The 22,572-nt window shown below is 37.8% G+C and overlaps 2 protein-coding genes across 3 annotated transcripts in view; one reads left to right on the forward strand and one right to left on the reverse strand.

Annotated features, from left to right (window-relative positions):
- The window catches only part of LOC127800729 (sm-like protein LSM8), a 41,910-nt gene that overhangs the window by 18,475 nt on the left and 863 nt on the right, over positions 1-22,572 (reverse strand). The gene's annotated exons all lie outside the window — the stretch shown is intronic.
- Positions 8,579-22,572, forward strand: part of LOC127800728 (ras-related protein RHN1) — a 57,977-nt gene continuing 43,983 nt past the window's right edge. The window contains exons 1-5 of one of the 2 annotated variants that reach the window (XM_052335510.1): positions 8,579-8,717; positions 8,812-8,889; positions 9,009-9,176; positions 9,496-9,544; positions 9,839-9,912. In XM_052335510.1, the coding sequence (XP_052191470.1) occupies positions 8,679-8,717; positions 8,812-8,889; positions 9,009-9,176; positions 9,496-9,544; positions 9,839-9,912 (408 nt within the window). In that variant the 5' untranslated portion in view covers positions 8,579-8,678. The remainder of the gene's footprint in view (positions 8,718-8,811; positions 8,890-9,008; positions 9,177-9,495; positions 9,545-9,838; positions 9,913-22,572) is intronic. The other variant, XM_052335511.1, reaches the window with a different exon arrangement.

A 22,572-nucleotide genomic window follows, 5' to 3' on the forward strand; every position in this document is an offset into this window, starting at 1 on the left:
GAGGGAAGCTAGGCAGTGGCTGATGGCTGCGCGAGAAAGCTAGCAGTGGTGGCGGCGTGACCGGATCTGGCTGATGCGAGGACCAATTGGGCCAGCGATGATGGCTGGGAGGAGCTGTGATCGGCAGATGGGGTGCGTGAAGCCACGTCGTGGCTCACGGTCGATGGAGGAGCAGGCGCTGGAGGCGGTTGCAGAGGGGGCAGCTGCGGCCATCGGAGGTGGTGGCGACGCTGGAAGGCAGCAGTGACCGGTGGTTGTTCGTGCGCAGGGTCTGCAGAGGAAGGAAGGAAAGAGGAGAAAGAAGAAGAAGAAAGAAAAAATAGGGAAGAAAAATAAAAAGAAGAAAGAAAAAAGAAAAACAAAATTTCTCTTCTTTATGGGAAAAACATGTTTTATTATTCCGGAGATTTTGGCAAAAAGAAAAAAAATTATCTGGACACGTGAAAATTGAGTTCGGGGCTTTTCAGTTATTTATAGTCCCGACCCTATGTTTTGAAACATGGAGCAACGTAGGGTTTGAAATGAAATTTTTGGAAATTAGGTTTCGAAATAGAGTACTAAGATGCTTCGAAATAAGATGTTTCGGTAAGTTATTGTCAGAAGGTAGTAATGAGACACTCTAGAAGAGTTATGTCCATAATATGACTCGTAAGAAGAGTATAATGAGAATAATCTGCCAGATGTAGTGAGAGTTTGTGATAGCTCAAAAGGATCGGGTTGTGTGTTAGTGCAACATGAACGAATGATTACGTGTGGATTATACCAAGGCACAAAGAGAACAAACTGATGTATGATTTGAAACTGGTAGCTGGGGTATGTGCTTTTGAGGTTATGGAGACACTACTGAAATGGTGGGACACTTGATGTGCCCACGAACCACGAGGAGCCTAAAGTATGGGTTCTCGCAGAAAGAGCTAAATGAGAGGTAGCGATGGTGGATGGAATTCCTTGAGGACTACGACTGCACTACTTCATATCACCTAAGGTGTGGCAAAGAGGTGCCTAACGCATGACCTAGGTGGATAGCTGTGAGTGTCAGATGTTGAAGGCTTGTTGGCCTGTTGAGTGTAGTGCCAAATGGATCGTCTGTTTTTATCGCTAGCCTGGTTGTTTAGCTGGATTTGGTAAACAAGATACGAAAGGCATGTGTGATTGACGAGTGTTATTGTCTATGATTTATGATTGGGGTCAGCCCAAGGATTCTGATTTTTTTTATGCGATGTGGCATTCTCAAGTTTTGAGGTAAAATATACGTGTCTAACCTTTGAGAATTGAGGTAAATGATTCTAGATGAGGCCCACAGGACTCCATATACAGTGCACCCGGGAGTTTATTTGATCACTCATTTGCTGACCTTAATTGGAAATTTGTAAAATTAGCTCTCAAGGTAGAGCCATGTAGTGACACTACAGTTGTGGTGTAGATCACTTCCAGGTTAACTTGTGGGAAGAAATTAAGCGAGGTATAGCTCAAGAGGGTAGTCAAAGGAAATGGGTGAAGAAAAATGGACAATGCAAGCAACTTGAATTTAAACACTATGGAGGCACATAGACTAATTGAGTGTGTTGCAGAAGGATATATATGACTATGGTGAGCTACAACAGGAAATTCTAAGTAAAGTGCATCAAACCCTGTGTATGGTACACCCTGAAACCCTATATTGGTGGTTGGGAATGAAGGAAAAATATAGGTACCAAGGACTTGTATATTCGTGTTAATCTATTAAGGGAAAAGTGAAATTGAATTTGAAGGAAGATATAATAATCATTGAGGAGATTATGACATTCAAAGATTCCTGAATGGGAATAAGTACATGTGGTAATAGATTTTATCATGAGATTACCCTGAACCCCAAAGAAAATTTATGTTATTTGGGCGATTGTGGATTGATTGATGATATCAACGTATATCTTATCTTTTGGAAGAGCCATAGATACTGAACAATTTACTCCATTTTATATTCGGGAGATTAAATGATTATGTGAGATTTTGATGAATGTTGAGTTTGATGAAGGAAATTGATTTGTGTCTTTCTTTTGAAAGACTATGCAAAAGGAACTTCCTTATTTATTCGAGGATTGTAAGGCATGCATTTTGAGAATTTATAAATGATTGATAGAAATTTATGTATGATATTTGCTCAAGAGACATGCTGATTTTAGGAATGTATATGTGATAAACATGATTACTCAAAAATTTCGAGGATGAAATTTTATAAGAAGGGGAGACTGTAACATCCTTGATTTTGGAAATAATTAGTTTATGGATTTTAAGGCAATTTATTGAGTTATGTGCGATTTTGAGAAAATTAATAAATCGTTGAATCGACGGTAGGAAATGCCTTGGGACTTGGATGTCCATGGAAGAGAGTATGAGATTGGTGAGTATCTCGAGATGAGGCTAATGATGCTAGAAACAGTCAAATCGAAAATAAATAATTTGTGTATAAATCTGAATGGATGTTGGTATCGAATGGTCATAGGGGGCCTCCAGGAAGCTGAGGGGACTTTAGGGGTGGTCCGATTTTGCCAGTGAGGCAACCCTGAAGTATTTTCGAGTGGAATAAAGATCTCGTGTAGGCGCACGGGCGAAATCGACCTTGTCGAGTAATTTGAAGTTATTAATTTTGGGTTTTAAGTATCTCAATGATCATTAATTTAAAATTTGAGAATATAATTGCAAGTATGCAATGCATGAAGTGGGATTAATAATTTAATTAAAGAATTTATAATGATTTTAATAAATTATATATGCAAATTATATATATATATATATTAGTAAATGAGTGAATGTCAAGTTCCAACATATAATATATGTATTTATGCGTATGAAGTGTATGTGACGTGGGCGTGAAAGCCAAGGCTTGGCCATGATAATGAAATTATAAATGTATATATAGAGTGGTGGCCAAGAAGGATGCAATTATAATACGTAGATAATGTAATTATTATATGTATATATAGAGTGGCGGCCAAGTGATAGTTATAATTAAAATATAATATTCATATATGTGTGGAGTTGCAAATACTCTTGAAACTTGAGGAGAAAATGAATGATGAACTACCAAATGATGCCTAGGAAATTAAAGGAATAAAATGATGATGTTTTGCAGAGGCATAATTAGCCTTGTGTCTTGTGAGAGTAAAATAATGGATGAAACCATGGATTTGGATGTGGAAACAAGGGGCATTTGAGGCTATAAATAGGTGGGCATGGGAGTTAAATGGAAGGCATGAAGTAAGGGAAGCAGGAAAGGTGGTTGAGAGCTTGGAAATGAATTTTCGGTAGTGAGATATATTAATTTCAAAATTAATTTATAGTTAAACTAGTTAACTTGATAACCTCATTAGTTAGTAAATTAACATAGTAAAATAATTTAATGGTATTTATGGGAGCATTTCAGTAGAATGGTTGTCATGGATTTATTTAATTAATTTTGTTATACATATAGGGATTTTGAGTGCGTCAACGGTACAAACTATCAGGCGACACATATCTCGAGGTAAGGGTTTAATATGCTTTGTGTGTAAATTACTTTCGTCATGGCTTGCATAAGATGTTGAGGGAGTGCCTAGGCATGAGGTTGTGGATTTCTGACCGTAAGAGTCTCGAGATAGGGTCTTGGAGGAAACCACTAGGGGCCACCTAGAGCCTGAGATAGGTGCGGTGGACGGGCTTACATGCATGTTGCACTTCATATTTATCTATGATGTCATGCTTAATAATTTACTGCATTGCATATTACCTTTACTGAGTTCCAAGACTCACCTCTTCCATTCCTACTAACTGCACAAATGGTTCGGGATCCTGTAAAGGGAAGGTGGTGTACGCCGAAGACCAACTAAATGATGAGAATGGCAACCCATGACGGGAATGCAACCTAGTAACTCGTGTCTGTCATGTAATTATTTTGTGGTTGTATTGAACATTGATTGTATTTTTCAGTTGGACTGGTTACTTTTAATGAGTATTTTGTGTGAGTAAGTTGTGATATACCCTAATTGTAGTTATTAATTTGCTCATAAGGCATAGGTCAAATTCGAGACTCGAGTGTCATTCCGTTGCAAATGAGTCTTAGACCTCGAGTTCTCGATGGCCGGAGGCGGTGAAGCCTAGACCCCACCCAAGGCGCCCACGTTATCTTTATCCCCCTGTTGCTATGGCATAGCCGGCCTCCGGAGTGGGATCTACTGACGTAACCTTGGGTTACGGTGACACCCGGTAATGGGGACGGGGCGTCACAAGAATGAAACATAAAGAGTCATTAAAACTCTTCGCACTGATTGTGGGGGAGAATATTGTTCAAAGGCATTTGATGTTTTTTACAATGAGCAAGGTATTCGAAGGGAACTCATAGTTTCCTACACACCACAATAAAATGGTGTGTTAGAGAGAAATGATAGAATCATCCTTAACATGGTGAGAAGCTTGTTGGCAAGAGGAAAAATTTCAAAGAGTTTTTGGCTCGAGACAGTAAATTGGAGTGTTCATTTGTTGAACAGAAGTCCTACTTTTTCTGTTCAAAACATGACACCTGAAGATGCTTGGAATGGGCACAAACTAGTAGTAGATCACTTTAGAATTTTTGGTTGCATTGCTTATGCTCGTGTTCCAGATGAGAACAAAAATAAGCTTGATGACAAGGGTGAGAAGTGTGTCTTTCTTGGTGTAAGTGAAGCTTCAAAAGCATATAAATTGTTCAATCCACTCACAAATAAAATCATGACTAGTAGAGATGTCATTTTTTATGAAGAGAGCATTTGGGATTGGGATAGGCAACAGCCTACTCCTGTCATTTTGGATAAAAAAAGTGATGTAGAAAAACAGTAGCCCCTACAATGACAAATTCCAACAACTTTTGTTCCCAAATATTAATTAAATGAAGCCCCAATAGTTGCTGAAACTTCACAAACAACAGAAGAAACTTCTGATGCAGTAATTGAATCATGTCTTCGTCGCGTTCGAAAGAGGCCAACATGGATAACAGATTACGAGGTAATCGGAATTGACCAATCTAAAGACCCAATCACTCGTTTCGCCTTGTTTTCATTTTGTGACCCATCAATTTTTGAAAGTGCTATCAAAGAATCAAAATGGCAGAAGGCTATGGACGATGAGATTGCATCCATTAAAAGGAATAACACATGAGAGCTAACTGGTCTTCCAAAAAGACACATGACTATAGGAGTCAAGTGGGTTTTCAAGACAAAACTGAAGAAAAATGGAGAAGTTGACAAGTACTAGGCTTGACTTGTTGTAAAGGGGTACAAATAAGAATTCGATATTAACTATAAAGAAGTGTTTGCTCCAATAGTAAGGCTTGATACTATTTGGTTGGTGTTATCCATTGTTACCCCAAACTCATGGTTTGTCTATCAGCTGGATGTAAAGTCAGCATTTTTGCATGGGAAATTGAAAGAAAAGGCATACATTGATCAACCTCTCGGATATGTGAAGTAAGGTCATGAAAACCAAGTATACAAACTAAAAAAAGTATTATACGGACTAAAACAAACACCTAAAGCTTGGTATAGTCGTATAGATGCTTACTTTGGTAAAGAAGGTTTTCTTAAATGTCCTTATGAGCATACACTATATACTAAATTTGGAGTAGACGGGAAGATGCTTATTGTGTGTTTATATGTTGATGACCTTATCTATGTTGGCAATGATAAAGTCATGCTTGTTGATTTTAAGAGATCTATGATGAATGAATTTGATATGACATATTTGGGGTTGATGCCTTATTTTCTTGGCGTTGAAGTAGTACAATCTTGTGCTGGTATTTTTATTTCACAAAAAAAAAAAAATATATATGTTATTGAGATTTTGAACAGGTTCAAAATGAAGGATTGCAATTCAATTTGTACTCCAACTCAATGTGGGTTAAAGTTGAGAAGAGATGATGGAAGGAATAAGATAAATGCTACTCTTTACAAGCAAATAGTTGGAAGTTTGATGTATCTTACTTCAACAAGGCTTGACATCATGCATGCTATTAGTTTAATGAGTCGATACATGGAAAACCTAATTGAAAATCATCTCTTAGCTGCAAAAATTATCTTTCATTATTTGAAAGGTACATCTAATTTTGGAATTTTTTATAAAGTTGGGACAAAAGAGAATCTGGTTGGTTTTTTAGATAGTAACTATGATAGAGATCTTGACGATATAAATAATACGTCTGGCTTTGTTTTTTTTGTTGAGTTTTGGAGCTCTATCATGATCATCAAATAAGCAACAAAGTGTGACTCTATCAAGTATGGAAGTTGAGTTTGTTGCTGCAACATCAAGTTCGTATCAAGCCATTTGGTTACGAAAGCTATCAAAAAATCCATTCTACATGGCAAGAGTAAATATATTGATATGAGGTATCACTTCTTATGTGATTTATGTAAGGAAACTGTCATTGATTTGTTGTTCTGTAAGGGTGAAGATCAGATTGCAAATTTGTTTATTAAGCCTCTCAAGCCTGTTGTGTTGTGTTCGTGAAGCTTAGAAGAATGCTTGGAGTATGTTCTTCACATAATATTTAAGTTTGTTCCTAAACTAATTTTTGCATATATCAATTTAAGGGAGGGTGATAAGGTTTATTATTTTAATGTATTTATTGTTTGGTAGTTTTAGAAATCTGTTTTTAATTTGTTCGAGTATGTAGTCACTTCTTTAACAGGTTTGAGTTGTTGAGAAAATGGCTTTTATTTTGCTTGTGTTTATAGAAGTGTGGGGTATGTTTTAGAAATGTTCTTAACGTTTGGTAAAAAAAACAGAGATACTATTGATATTTAAGAAATGACATAAACGTTTTATGATTTTATAACTCTAACTACACATTTCTTTTATTCTCTCATTTAATCTTCTCTTATGGTATAGGCAAATTATCTTGAATTTGGTTGTCTAACAATCCCCTCTCTCTTACTCCAATTTAATGATAATTTAGGATTTAGTTATTATTGAACCAAAAAGATATCGGTAAACTACTAAATTTTAGCTAATTTACTAAATAAATGAGAGGATAAAAGGAAAATAAGATAAAATAATGATCTATTTTTAATCAAATTTTAACAATGATAAAAAAATGCAATTAAAGTTCTCATATTAAACATGTCGACGTTCAGAATTGGTCGACGGACATTTGTTAACCCACACTCGTATGGTAGATCCGAGAGATGGACAATGAGATATCCGGTTTGTTTTGTTGAGTAGACGGCCCGTCCTTGCAAGATACTCTGAAGCTCAAGTTAATGAACGAGTAAGCAAAAATATTGGGTGCTCTTAAGTTAGTCGTCAAGAATACGTACCGTGGCCCTTAAAATGGCTAGTTGATATATATATTAGCCCAAAAGCTTTCTTGCCTCATCCGTATGTGTGGAGGTGATGGGATGGAAAAGCCGACAGGGGTGTCCCTACCGCGGCAAGGTGTTGACGAGACCCTCATTAATGAGGATAAGATCTTTCATTAATATGGATGAGATCTGTCATTAATGCGGATGAGATCTGTCATTAATGGGAATGTGATCTGAGTGGGACGTTTGGAAATCTAGATGCGGTTGTAATGATGTTGCCAGAAGGTCAGGATGGGACTGGCATAGGCCGAGAGAATGGGCCAAGGGGCCTAGTCAGGGCGGCCCTTGGCTTGCCGGTATGCCGCAACACGCGCCTTTTCTGTTATACGAGTTGACGAGCTAAGCCGACGAGTTGTGAAGGTCGCTGGGAACCTGTCCAGAGTATAGCTAGGGGCCGTTTGAATATGCCAAAGAGTTAGAGGCGCTACCGGGAACTCGCTTAACCCCGATGTTTGACCCCGAGCTTCAGCACTATCCAAGTTCGCTTTAACGAGCTCAGTTCGATTTATTGGGCCTAGAACGTTTGGGCCGAACCATCATGTTAAATTCGGCCTACAAAGAGTGGAGCGAGAAATACCCGTAACAAAACATTAATTCAATTTCTTAAATAACAAAAATATCTATCGCTTATTAGTGGAATTATTGATAAGTCGATAGGGAGTGGAAAACAAATAACATTTTAATTAAACTAAAATAATTTAACTGAAATTAGTTTGATTAAGTTTAAGTTATAAGTCAGTTTAGTTTCTAAATTTGAGTGTTTTGATTATTTTGATTCAATTCGTTCTTTATATTAAAAAAATTAAAATAATTAAGTTAACTAAAATGTTAAAAATAAGAAAAGTGTTATTGGTACACCTTGAGCTATACAAAGGTGTATCAATGACAAAAAAGTTATTTATGAGGCGCATAGAGGTGCGTAAGAGGCATGGAGACGAGGGGTATTTTGATCATAATATCTCTTTATATAGTTTAAGATGTACAAAAATAATATATATCTAGCATGATTCTATAAATAATGTTGTTTTTATCAGTTTTTTTGATTTTTTAGTCAATTCAATTTTTTAAATTTTAAATTTTATACTTTAAATATCTATTTGGTCAATTGAGTCAATTTAATAATTGGAGAGCCCAAGGTGCAAAGTCTAACGTCATCACTTTCACATTTTAATTAATTAATTAATTAATATATATATATATAATATTAGCGGTTGTAGTTAATACTTGAAAAGGACGATTGACTTGTCGCGTCTGGTAGCTGCCGAAACCTCTCGTTCTTCTCAAAATAATCGGGGAATCTCCAAATCCATCCCGCTCTCTGTCTGCGATTCCATGGCGACGATGGGGCACAACAATCTCAACGCGAAACTAGTGAGTCCTACATACGCGCTTCTAATTTCTCGCTTACCTTTTTTCCGCTTCGTCTGGGCTTTCGTATTCCGACGACGGTGATTCGCTTTCTCAGGTGTTGCTCGGGGACATGGGAGCCGGAAAATCAAGCCTCGTCTTGCGCTTCGTCAAGGGCCAGTTCCTCGAGTTCCAGGTACTGTTTGATCCGAGAACAATTATCTGATTGTCTTGTTGAGATTTTGTTCCCTTTGGGGGCTTTAATTTTCCTGCTTATTAGGGATGATCGACAAGGATGATTGGTGTTGGTTTCAGGAATCGACGATCGGAGCGGCCTTCTTCTCCCAGACGCTTGCGGCGAACGACGCGACGGTGAAGTTCGAGATCTGGGACACTGCTGGCCAGGAGAGGTACCACAGCTTAGCCCCGATGTACTACAGAGGCGCTGCTGCTGCTATCATCGTTTATGATATCACTAGCACGGTTAGAAACCCTACCTTATTTTTTTGGTTATAGACATTTGCTGAACTTACAAGCATATATTGACTTAAAAAGTAGTGATGGGTCATAAGTTCATTATTTGGTTCATATTTCATACCTCGTGGGAATCCAGTTCTGCATGTTGGGCAATTGAATGGATGTATCACTATATCTGTACTCTGGCAGTATTTTTAGTTCTTTTTTTTTTCCCCCTGCAATTAATCAGACATGTTTGCTTAAATAGATAGTTATTGTATACCTTGTCACGCCTTCTTATTATATTTCACATTGCTGATTGTATTTCTCCTTTTCTATTAACTAGGAATCCTTTGTGCGGGCTAAGAAGTGGGTACAAGAACTCCAGAAGCAAGGTGCTTAAGCTTGAACTTATTGAATTCATTTTGTCAGGGCTCAAGTTTTTTGTCTTTTTTAATTCAGCTTTATGATTGACATTCATTTGGTTCTTCCAACGGGTTAGAGAACCAAGAATAAAATGGTAGACAAACCAAACTGAGGCCTTAACTGTATTTGTATAAATATTGTATTCTTTGTAGAAATGTTGCTAAGTATTGCTCTCCATTAATATATAGGAAGAATGTTGCCCGAGTGTGTCTTTCTCAGAATAATATTGCCTTTAATAGAAATTTTCTATTTGGCTGTTATAGGAAATCCCAACATGGTGGTGGCACTTGCTGGGAATAAAGCTGATTTGGAAGACAAGAGGAAAGTGACGGCAGAAGTAAGTTATCATTTCTCCCACAATTTATTCTCAAGGTTAGATGATAAATATCATCCAACCATTTTCTCATAATTGAATCCTTGTAGTTAAATGAATGTAAATGATCTGTTAGGTGATATTTAGTAATTTACTTTGATATGTTGTCTATTTACTTTGATATGATCTGTCAAGGATATGTCGTACTTCTTCAGGCCTGAAGAGATTTTTCTTCAGGCCTTTAACAGATTTTTCTTCAGGCTCTGATACCATTTGTTGGAAATAATGGGTCATAGATGGCTTGCAACTAATTGTTGAAATGAGATAAATTGAAGATAAAAAGAACACAAAGATTTACGTGGTTCACCCAATATAGCCTACGTCCACAGGAAAGCGAAAGAAAGATCTCACTAGAAAGAATAAGGAAATTATAACTACTCTCAAATTGTAAGGAGAGAACAATTATCACTCTCTCTAATAATAAGAGTAAACATCTCTCTCAATGAGGAATGGGATGATTGAGAATGAAAATGAGATGCAAGATGGGATGCCAAAACCAATGGGGAATTGGGGTATTTATACATGGAGCATACCCCCTAAAGGACAAAGTTAGGCTACCTAACTTAGGCAAAATTAGGCTGCCTAATTTTGTCAAAGTTAGGCACAAATCAACAAGCCAACAAAAATTAGGCACAATTCATAGTTTTCCCACTTGAAGATTTGATTGAGGATCAATCAATTTTCAAACCATTCTTTTTTATCCATTTTACACTTGCCATCTCCCATTGCTCATGTTTCTACTAGGCCATTAGAGGATCGACATCAAACAAACTTGTCAGTATTGACCACCTTTGTCAAAAAATCTACTAGGTTGTCTTTAGTATGAATTTTCTACATATCCACTGTTCCTTCTTCTACTTTCTCATGAACGAAGTGGTACTGAACTCAAATGTGCTTTGTCTTTGAATGAAATGCTAGATTCCTTGCAAGATGCAAGGCACTCTGACTGTTACAGAACAAAGAAATTTTCTCCTGATCGTGCCCAAGTTCCTCCAATACCATCTTCAACCATACTGCTTCTTTACTAGCTTGTGTAGCTGCTACATATTCTGCTTCTGTTGTTGATGTAGCTACAACTGACTGCAGTTTTGAAACCCAGCTTACAGCTCCGCCGGCAAGTGTAAACACATATTTTATTGCGGATTTGCTTTTGTCAAGATCACCTGCATAATCTGAGTCAACATATCCTCTGATAATAAAGTTTGATCCCTCATAACACAATGCAACATCTGTAGTCCCCTTAATGTATCTCAGGACCCTTTTCACAACATTCCAATGCTCTCTACCAGGATTCGCCATATATTGACTAACTACTCCCACTGCATGTGCAATGTCTGGTCTTGTACAGATCATAGCGAACATTAAACTTCCCATTGCTGATGCATACGATACTCGAGACATCTCCATCATCTCTTCTTCATTGCTACGACTCATACTGGAGGATAACTTGAATTAACAGGAAGTGGGGTAGAAATTAACTTACAGTCTTGCATGTTGAAGCGCCCCAAGACCTTCAAATAATTTTTCTGAGAAAGCTAAATCTTCCTATTATTTCTGTCTCGGTGAATTTGCATCCCTAGAATCTTGTTTGCTGGTCCCAAGTCCTTCATTTCAAATTCCCTAACCAATTGTGCCTTCAATTCTTTAATACGATCTTTGTTGAGGCCTGCCACCATGTCGTCTATATACAATAGCAAAATAGTGTAAGTACTTTTATCAAACCTCTTGAAATATGCACAAAGGTCTACATTAAGTCTGTTGTATCCAAGGCTCATGATGAAGGAATCAAATCTCTTATACCAACATCTCGGCGCCTGTTTGAGACCGTATAGAGATTTGTTTAACCTGCAAACCAAGTTCTCTTTCTCATTTTCTTCAAAACCTTCTGGTTGGAGTATATATATTTCTTCTTCAAGATCTCCATGAAGAAAATCAATTTTCACATCTAGTTGTTCTAGATGTAGGTCGAATGTAGCACACATCGATAGGACTACTCTGATTGTTGTAAGTCCTACCACTGGAGAAAATATTTCGTTGAAGTCAATACCTTTTTTCTCAGCATATCCTTTTACCACCAGTTTTGCACGATATCTCTCCACTTGGTCATTGCCATCACGCTTGATCTTGTAAACCCATTTGTTTTCGATTGCTTTTCTTCCATGTGGTAGTGGAGCAAGATCCCATGTCTTGTTCTTATGTAGGACTTTTATCTCTTCTTGCATTGCTGTCATCTATAGGGATACATCTGGGCTCTTAGTAGCCTCATGGAAAGTTAATGGCTCTCAATCCTCTATTAAAAGACAGTATGCAATGTTGATCTCAGTAACATACTCTGAGTGCCAAGTTGGGGGCCTTCTGTCACGAGTTGACCTCCGAACCTCAGAAGCCTTAGGTTGAATTGGTTCTTGTACATCGTGTTCTGGTATTGCTTCAAAAGAATCTGCATCTTCTCCCTCTTATCTATTTTCTATTTGAATTGTAGTAGTCTTTGGTTTCTCCTTTGTAGTGCCATCATTTTCTTTTCCTTGTAGTTTATCTTTTGCAAATATCACATATCTGCTGATGATAACTTTGTGGGCAGTGGGATCCCACAAGCGATACCCCTTGACTCCATCAACATATCCCAAGAAGATACACTTTCTGGATTTTGAATCCAACTTCGTTTTTTCTTGGGCATTGTTCATCACGTACACAAGACTTTCAAACGTATGGAGGTGAGAATAGTTAGCTGGCTTACCAGTCCACATTTCCATCGGCGTTTTTAGATCAATCGTAGTTGATGGAGATCGATTGATCACATAATAGACGGTTTTGACTGCTTCTGCCCAAAACGACTTAGCTAGCTTCGTAGTCTTCAACATTATCTTGTTCTTTCCAACAAGGTTTTGTTCATCCGCTTTGCACTCCATTTTGTTGTGGAGTGTATGTTATAGTGAACTGTCTCTTGATATTCTCTTGACATAAATCATTAAGCTCATCGCTAGTAAATTCTCCTCCATTGTTAGTCCTCAAACACTTGATCTTATTTTCCAATTCAAGTTCTACCTGCGCTTTGAAGACTTTGAAAACTGGGAATACATTGGCTTCCTTTTGATTGGGTACAACCCCATCTCTCTGGAGTGATCATCAATAAAAGATACAAAGTATCTTGCACCTCCTTGGGACAAAACGGTGCTTGCCAAACATCAAAATGAACTAGTTCCAAGATAACTTTACTTCTAACAGTGGAACTGCTGAATTTTTATCTATGTTGCTTACTCATGACACAATGCTCACAAAAGGGTAATTATACCTTGTTGAGCCTTGGGAGAAGCTTTTGTTTCTGAGAGAGTCTTCAAATCGTTTGATAGGTGGGCAAAGTACGGTGCCACATCATCGTTGAATTCTTTGCAGAGCTTGTCGAAGCAACATTCATTTCTCCTCTTGTAGTGTCTCTCCTTTAAGCATGTATAGATTTGCAGCTATCTTTTCTGCTTTCATCACCACAAGTGTGCCTTTAACTATTTCATGATCCATTTCAAGGAGGTTTTACACCCAACATCATCTAGTTGTCCTAAAGATAACAGATTTTTCTTCAGGCCTTTGACATGTCGTATTCTTGAAAGTTGAAATGAAGAGATCATTGAGAAAATGGTGGATTTGCTACAGATTTTTATTCGCGATTGTTCAACTCTCTATCCGCCAATAAGTGCAAACATATATCTTGTGGTGGATTTGTTTTTGGTAAGATCACCTGCATAATTGAATCAACATATCCTTTGAGGAATACTTCCACGACAAAAATCCTAGTCTTCGATGATGTTGCAGCTGTTGTTCTAGAGGAAGAAAATTAGCGCAAAAACAACAAGAAGACAGGTTGGCCAGTTCGCAACAAGCGGAGGCACTAATGGTGGTGAGAGGGGATGTTGAAATGCTCCCACTGTGGCAAAAAGGTCACCTGAAGAAGGATTAATGGAATTTGAACAAGAAAAATTCCAGTCCTCAAGGAATGTAGCAAGTACCTCAGGTGAAGGTGATATATTGTGTTGTGAAGTAGCGACGACTTATGAAGGAGAAAAAGATTTGCTGATGTATGGCTCATTGACTCGGGAGCCTCATTTCACATGACTTCTCTCAAAGAGAATGGTTCCATCATTATGAATTGGTCTCTGAAGGATTTGTGTTTAGCTGTGATGATCATGCCTTAAAGATTGTCGGTATTGGAACCATCAAGTTGAAGTTGCAAATGGTACAATTCGCACCATTCAAGAAGTGCAGCATATGGAAGGCTGAGGAAGAGTTTGTTGTCTTTAGGACAACTGGAATGAACTTGACTGCAAAATTGTGGTTGGGAAAGGGATCATGAAAGTGATTCGGGAGCGCTTGTACTAATGAAGGGAGAAAATGTGACTGCAAGATTGTACATGTTGACGGGAGAGACTTTGTTGGAAGGAGAAGCATCAGTTGCTTTAAGTAATTCAAGTGAAAGATCTACAACAGTGTGGCATCAGAAATTTGGACATATGTTTGAACAAGAAATGAAAATTCTTATGGAGTAGAATCTACTTCCGGGTCTCACAAAGGTATCCTTACCTTTTGTGAGTATTGTGTTACAAGTAAGCATCACAAGTTGAAATTCAACACATCAAATTCTAGAAGCAAAGAAATTCTAGAATTGGTTCACTCTGATGTATGGCAAGCGCCAGTTCCATCCTAGGAAGAGCAAAGTATTTTGTGTCATTCATAGATGACTATTCCCGGAGATGTTGGGTGTATCCTATCAAAATGAATGTAGATGTGTTTCCAGTCTTCAAAGTATACAAAACGCGGGTGAAAACTTGAATCTAGAAAGAAGATCAAGTGCCTAAGGTCAAATAATGAAGGAGAAATATATTAGCAATGAATTTGCTGGATTCTGTAATCAGGAAGGCATTAAAAGACAGTTCACTACGGCATACATTCCTTAATAAAATGGAGCGACAGAGTGGATGAACAGAACCTTGTTAGAAAGAACAGTAGAGTAATGTTAGGAATGCAGGCTTAGAAAAGTTTTTTTAGGGCAGAAGCAGTTAATACTGCCTGTTACGTGATAATCCAGCCCCTACGGCCTCATCAACTGCAATTCAGTTGAAGACATCGATGGAGTTGTTGACTGGGAAGAAGATGATTATTCAAACCTTCGTATATTTGGAAGTCCAGTGTACGTAAAGGACAATGCCCAGAAACTACAAAGTTGGATCCAAAATCCAGGAAATGCTTATTCTTGGGGTATGCTAACGGGAGTGAAGGGGTATCGCCTATGGGATCTCATTGCCCGCAAGGTTATAGTCAATAGGGATGTTATCGTTGTAGAAGATGAACCACGGAGTAAAGAAGGTGATGATAGCATGGTGAAAGAAAATTCAGAGAGACTATAGTGGTACAGGTAGAAAAGGAATCTGAACAAAATGATTCTTCTGAAGCAAGCACTAGAACATGAGGAACAAGAACCAGTTGTGTCTGAGGCACCAAGAAATTCGTCGGTCAAGTCGCTTGACAAGACGACCAGGTTGGCACTCCGATTATGTTATGGAGAGTAATGTTGCATACTGCCTTCTAACAGAGGATAGAGAGCCATCAACTCTTTAAGAAGCAATGAACACTTCAGATGCATCTCAGTGGATGGCAACAATGCAAGAAGAAATTGAAGCTTTCATAAGAATAACACTTGTGAACTTGTGTCATTATCACAAGAAAGAAAAACCTATTGGTAACAAATGGGTTTATAAGATCAAACGTAATAACGATGATCAAGTGGAGCAATATTGTGCAAGACTAGTGTAAAAGGATATGCTCAGAAAGAAGGGATTGATTTCAATGAGATATTTTCTCCTGTTGTTCGAATTACCACAATTCGAGTAGTCTTGGCAATGTGTGCTACATTTGACGTACATCTAGAGTAGCTATATGTGAAGACGACTTTTCTTCATAGAGATCTTGAAGAAGATATATATCTGCTCCACCAGAGGGTTTTGAAGAAAAGAGAAAGAAAACTTGGTTTGGAGGTTGAACAAATATCTATATGGTCTCAAACAGGTGCGAAATGTTGGTATAGAGATTTAATTCTTTCATCATGAGCTTTGGATATAACACTTAATGCAAACCCTTGTGCATATTTCAAGAGGTTTGGTGAAAGTGATTATACTATTTTGTTGTTGTATGTAGACGATATGTTGGTGGCAAGCCCCAACAAAGATCGTACTAAAGAATTGAAGGCACAGTTGGCTAGGGAATTTGAAATGAAGGACTTGGGACCAGCAAACAAGATTCTAGGGATGCAAATTTTATCTAGACTGAAATAATAGGAAGATTTGGCTTTTTAAGAAAAATTATTTGAATGTCTTGTGGCGCTTCAAATTCAAGACTGTAAATTAATTTCTACCCTTCTTCCTGTTAATTTCAAGTTATCTTTCAGTATAAGTCTTATGCAATGAAGAAGAAATGATGGAGATGTCTCGAGTACTGTATGCATCAGCAGTGGGAAGTTTAATGTTCGCTATGATCTGTACAAGACCAGACATTGCATTGGAATGCTGTGAAAGGGTCCTGAGATACATTAAGGGGACCACAGATATAGCATTGTGTTATGGGGGATCGGACTTTATTGTCAGAGGATATGTTGACTCAGATTATGCAGGTAATATTGACAAAAGCAAATCCACCACAGGATATGTGTTTGCACTTATTGGCGGAGCTGTAAGCTGGTTTCAAAACTGCAACAGTTGTGGCTACGTTAACAACAGAAGCAGAATATGTAGTAGCTACACAAGCTAGTAAAAAAACAGTATGGTTGAAGATGGTATTGGAGGAACTCGGGCACAAACAGGAGAAGATTTTTGTTCTGTGACAGTCAGAGTGTTTGTATCTTGCAAGGAATCAGCATTTCATTCAAAGACAAAGCACATTCGAGTTCAGTATCACTTCGTTCGTGAGAAAGTGGAAGAAGGAACAGTGGACATGCAGAAAATTCATACAAAAGATAACCTAGCAGATTGTTTGACAAAGGCGGTTAATACTGACAGTTTTATTTGGTGTCAATCCTCTAGTGGCCTAGCAGAAACGTAAGCAACAGGGAATGGCAAGGAAGAAAGAATGGTGTGAAAATGATTGAACCTCAATCAAATCTTCAAGTGGGGATTGTTGAAATGTCAAAAGTTGTGGCTATAATATTTATATAGTGCAATTGGAATTAAATTGGAAATGTTTGGTAGCCGCAATCTTGCAATTGGAAGAAGTGGAAGGTGGCCAAACCATGATGAATATTAAATTGAGAAGGTGAGCAGCCAACTTTGTTAGGCAACAGTCAAAATTGCTGTGCCTCTTGCTTTTTGCTAAAAGTGTTTTCAGCGTGAGGGGGCCTATAAATTGGCTCCCCAGCTCATTTGTTGAGCATCCCATTTCATCCAAGCTTCTCAATTGTAGAGAGAGAAAAATAGAGTTAGAGAAAATAGTGTTGTCTCCTATTTTAAGAGAGATTATTTTTGTGTTATCTCTTTGTGATCTAGAGATTTGGCATCATTGTACAAAATTATACGAGGCCAACAACACTTTACACAAGATTTTCTTAAGAAAAAATTGTATACTCTTCGGATGTCAGAATGTACTTCGGTGACAGAGCACATCAACATTTTGAATACTCTTATTTTCTCAAACTCACGTCTCTGGATTATGAAATAGAGACAAATGAACGTGCTTGTTGTAAAAATGACACCGGTAGAGCAGGGTCGCAACATGACAATTTGAGAAAAAATAATTGGACACAGATTTTATGTGGAAAACCCCCAAAAAAATCACGAGCAAGGATAGAAGAATTCAGTATGAGAAATAACATGAATTACAACTTTTTCTCTAGATCACAAGGATATAATAACAAAATAATCTCTCTTAAAAAATAGGAAAAAACATTATTTTCTCTAACTCTCTATTTTCCCCTCTTTCTACAATTGAGAAGTTTGGATGAAATGGGATGCTCTACAAATTAGCTGGGAGGCTAATTTATAGGCCTCCATCACGCGTGGAAACGCGTTTGGCAGAAAGCAAGAGGTACAACCAATTTTGGCTGCTGCCTAATAAAGTTAGCTGCCCACCTTCTCAATTTAATATTTCATCATGGTTTGGCCACCTTCCACTTCTTCCAATTGCAAGATTGTGACTGCCACATTTCCATTCAATTCGAATTGCAACTATATAATATTATAGCCACAACTTTTGACATTTCAACAATCTCCCACTTGAAGATTTGATTGAGATTCAATCAATCTTCACACCATTCTTTTTTCCTTGCCATTCCCTGTTGCTTATGTATGTGCTAGGCCACTAGAGGATCGACACCAAACAAACTTGTCAGTATTGATCGCCTTTGTCAAACAATTTGCTAGGTTATCTTTTGTATGAATTTTCTACATATCCACTATTCCTTCTTACACTTTCTCATGAATGAAGTGGTACTGAACTCGAATGTGCTTTATCTTTGAATGAAATGCTGGATCCTTTGCAAGATGCAAGACACTATGACTATCACAGAATAGAGAAATCTTCTCTGTTTGTGATTGAGTTCCTCCAATACCATCTTCAACCATACTACTTCTTTACTAGTTTGTGTAGCTGCTACATATTCTGCTTCTGTTATTGACGTGGCCACAACTGACTGCAGTTTTGAAACCTAGCTTACAGCTTCGCTAGTAAATGCAAACACATATCATGTGGTGGATTTGCTTTTGTCAAGATCACCTGCATAATCTGAGTCAACATATCTTTTGACAATAAAGTCTGATTCCCCTTAACATAATGCAACATCTGCAGTCCCTTTAATGTATCTTAGGACCCTTTTCACAGCATTCCAATGCTCTCTACCAGGATTCTCCATATATTGACTAACCACTCCCCCTGCATGTGCAATGTCTAGTCTTGTACAGATCATAGCGAACATTAAACTTTCCACTGCTGATGCATACGGTACTCAAGACATCTCCATCCTCTCTTCTTCACTACTAGGACTCATACTGGAGGATAACTTGAAATTAACAGGAAGTGTGGTAGAAATTGACTTACAGTCTTGCATGTTGAAGTGCCGCAAGACCTCTTCAAGTAATTTTTCTAAGAAAGCCAAATCTTTTTATTATTTCTGTCTCAGTGAATTTGTATCCCTAGAATCTTGTTTACTGGTCTCAAGTCCTTCATTTCAAATTCCCTAGCCAACTGTGCCTTCAATTCTTTAGTAGGATATTTGTTGGGGTCTGCCACCAACATGTCGTCTACATACAACAACAAAATAGTTTAATCATTTTCACCAAATCTCTTGAAATATGCACAAGGGTCTGCATTAAGTCTGTTGTATCCAAGGCTCATGATGAAGGAATCAAATCTCTTATACCAACATTTCGACGCCTGTTTGAGACCGTATAGAGATTTGTTTAACCTGCAAACCAAGTTCTCTTTCTCTTTTTCTTCAAAACCCTCTTGGTGCCTCATACACAACTGGTTCTTGTTCCTCATGCTCTGGTGTTGCTTCAAAAGAATCATTTTGTGCAGATTCCTTTTCTACATGTACCACTATAGTCTTTGGATTTTCTTTCACCATGCTATCATTATCTTTTCTCTGTAGTTTATCTTCTACAAAGATAACATCCTGCTGACTATAACCTTGCGGGCAGTGGGATTCCATAGGCGATACCCTTTCACTCCGTTAGCATACCCTAAAAATAAGTATTTTCTGGATTTTGGATCCAACTTTGTAGTTTCTTGGGCATTGTATATTACGTACACTGGACTTCCAAATATATGGAGGTTTGAATAATCAACTCTCTTTCCAGGCCACATCTCCATCGGTATCTTCAACTCAATTGCAGTTGATGGGGCCCTATTTATCACATAACAGGTGTTATTAACTGCTTCTGCCTAGAAAAACTTTTCTAAGCCTGCAGCTTCCAACGTTGCTCTTATTCTTTCTAATAAGGTTCTGGTCATCCGTTCTACCACTCCATTTTGTTAAGGAGTGTATGCTGTAGTGAACTGTCTTTTAATGCCTTCCTGATTACAGAATTCAGCAAATTCATTGCTGATATATTCTCCTCCATTATCTGACCTTAGGCACTCGATCTTCTTTCCAAATTTAAGTTCCACCCGCGCATTGTATACTTTGAAGACTGAAAATACATCTACATTCCTCTTGATAGGATACACCCACATCTCCTGGAATAGTCATCTATGAAGGACACAAAATACTTTGCTCCTCCCAGGGACGGAACTGGTGTTTGCCATACATCAGAGTGAACCATTCTAGAATTTCTTTGTTTCTAGAATTTAATGTGTTGAATTTCAACCTGTGATGCTTACTTGTAATACAATATTCACAAAAGGGTAAGGATACCTTTGTGAGACTCGGAAGTAGATTCTGCTCCACAAGAATTTTCATTCATTTTTCAGACATATGTCCAAGTTTCTGATGCCACACTGTTGCAGATCTTTCACTTGTATTACTTGAAGCAACTGATGCTTCTCCTTCCAATAGAGTCTCTCCCTTTTAACATGTACAATCTTGCAGTCACATTTTCTCTCTTCATTAGTACAAGCGCTCCTCGAATCACTTTCATGATCCATTTCTCAACCATAATTTTGCAATCAAGTTCATCTAGTTGTCCTAAAAACAACAAATTCTTCCTCAGGCTTTCCACATGCCACACTTCTCTAATACCGACAATCTTTAAGGCATGATCATCACAACTAAACATAGATCCTTCAGAGGCCGATTCATAATGATGGAACCATTTTCTTTGAGAGGTCATGTGAAATGAGGTTCTCGAGTCAATGAGCCATACATCAACGAATCTTTTTCTGCCTTCATAAGTCGTCGCTGCTTCACAACACAGTGCATCACCTTCACCTGAGGTACTTGGTACATTTCCTTGAGGACTGGAATTTTTCTTGTTCAAATTCCAGCAATCCTTCTTCAGGTGACTTTTTTGCCACAGTGGTAGCATTTCAGGTTCTTCTTACTTCTTGACTTTGACTTACCATGATTTTGACTCCCACTTAAGTCACGTTCCATTGATCTCCCTCTCACCACCGTTAGTGCCTTCGCTTGTTGCGAACTGGCCAACTTGTCTTTTTTGTTTTTGTGCCGATTTTCTTCTTCTAGAACAACAGCTGCAACATCATCGAAGACTAGGATTTTTTTCGTGGAAGTATTCGTCAGATTGATGATGAGTTGATCACACGAATCTGGTAGACTTTGAAGTAAAAGTTTAGCACGTTCATTTGTCTCTATTTTATAACCCAAAGATGTGAGTTGAGAAAATAGAGTATTTAAATTATTGATGTGCTCGGTCACCGAAGTAGATTCTGGCATCCGTGGAGTATATAATTTCCTCTTAAGGAAAATTTTGTTGTGAAGTGTTTTGGCCTCGTACAATTTGTAAGATGATCCCAAATATCATTTGTTGTTTTCTTCTCTTTGATGCTAGACAATATCTCATCTGCTAGTGCCAGATGAAGATTTGCAACATCATTCATGTCCATCTCATTCCACTTGTCGTTATCTGTGAAGTCCCCGGCCTATCACTTATGGCCGCTAGACAATTATCTTTTCTCAAGATAGCCTTCATCTTCAATTTTCACAGTGAGAAATTTCTCCCATTGAATTTTTCAATATCAAATTTTGTCGCCATTGCTTCTATCACGAACTGCTTTGAGCACAGAAATAGCTCCCACTATTTCACGTGAACAGTATGTATGATTAGTACCCAATACCTTCCAAGAGAGTGATTAATAATCTAACTTATTTTTTGATGTGAAGGATCCACTTTTACAGTAGCAATCACAGAGCATACGATAAGTAGATATTAACACCCAAATGTAGGCTTTGATACCACTTGTTGTATAAATGACACTGGATTAGAGCAGGGTCGTAGTTGACAATTTGAGAAAAATAATTGGACATATACATTTTACGTGGAAAATTCCTAAACAAATTAGGGTAAAAACCACGAGCAATGATAGAAGAATTCACTATGAGAAATAATAGGAATTACAAGTTTTTCTTTAGATCACAAGGAGATAACAACAAATAATCTCTCTTGCAAAATAGGAGAAAATACTATTTTTTCTAACTCTCTATTTTCTCTCTCTCTATAATTGAGAAGCTTAGATGAAATGGGATGCTCAACAAATGAGCTGGGGAGGCCAATTTATAGGCTTCCCTCACGCGTGAAAACTCGTTTGGCAGAAAGCAAGAGGCGCAGTCAATTTTGGCTGCTGCCTAACAAAGTTAGCTACCCACCTTCTCAATTTAATATTTCATCGTAGTTTGACCACCTTCCCACTTCTTCCAATTGCAAGATTGCGGCTGCCACATTTCCAATTCAATTCCAATTGCACTATATAATATTATAGCCACAACTTTTGACATTTCAACTGGTTTGTGCCATTTAGATTGAAATCAAGACATTTTAATAATTCTGGCTATATCTGGCTTGACTCTCTTTTAGAGTTGACTTCGCTTACTAAGTCATCTATGAAGTGTGGTCTGAGATGAATAACATAAACATGGATATGAAGGCAAGATAGGTGATTTTAAAAAATGGCAACGTGCATGTAGAAGAGATCTGG

This window comes from Diospyros lotus, chromosome 4 (assembly GCF_014633365.1).
Source record: "Diospyros lotus cultivar Yz01 chromosome 4, ASM1463336v1, whole genome shotgun sequence".
In the NCBI taxonomy this organism is placed as follows: domain Eukaryota; kingdom Viridiplantae; phylum Streptophyta; class Magnoliopsida; order Ericales; family Ebenaceae; genus Diospyros; species Diospyros lotus.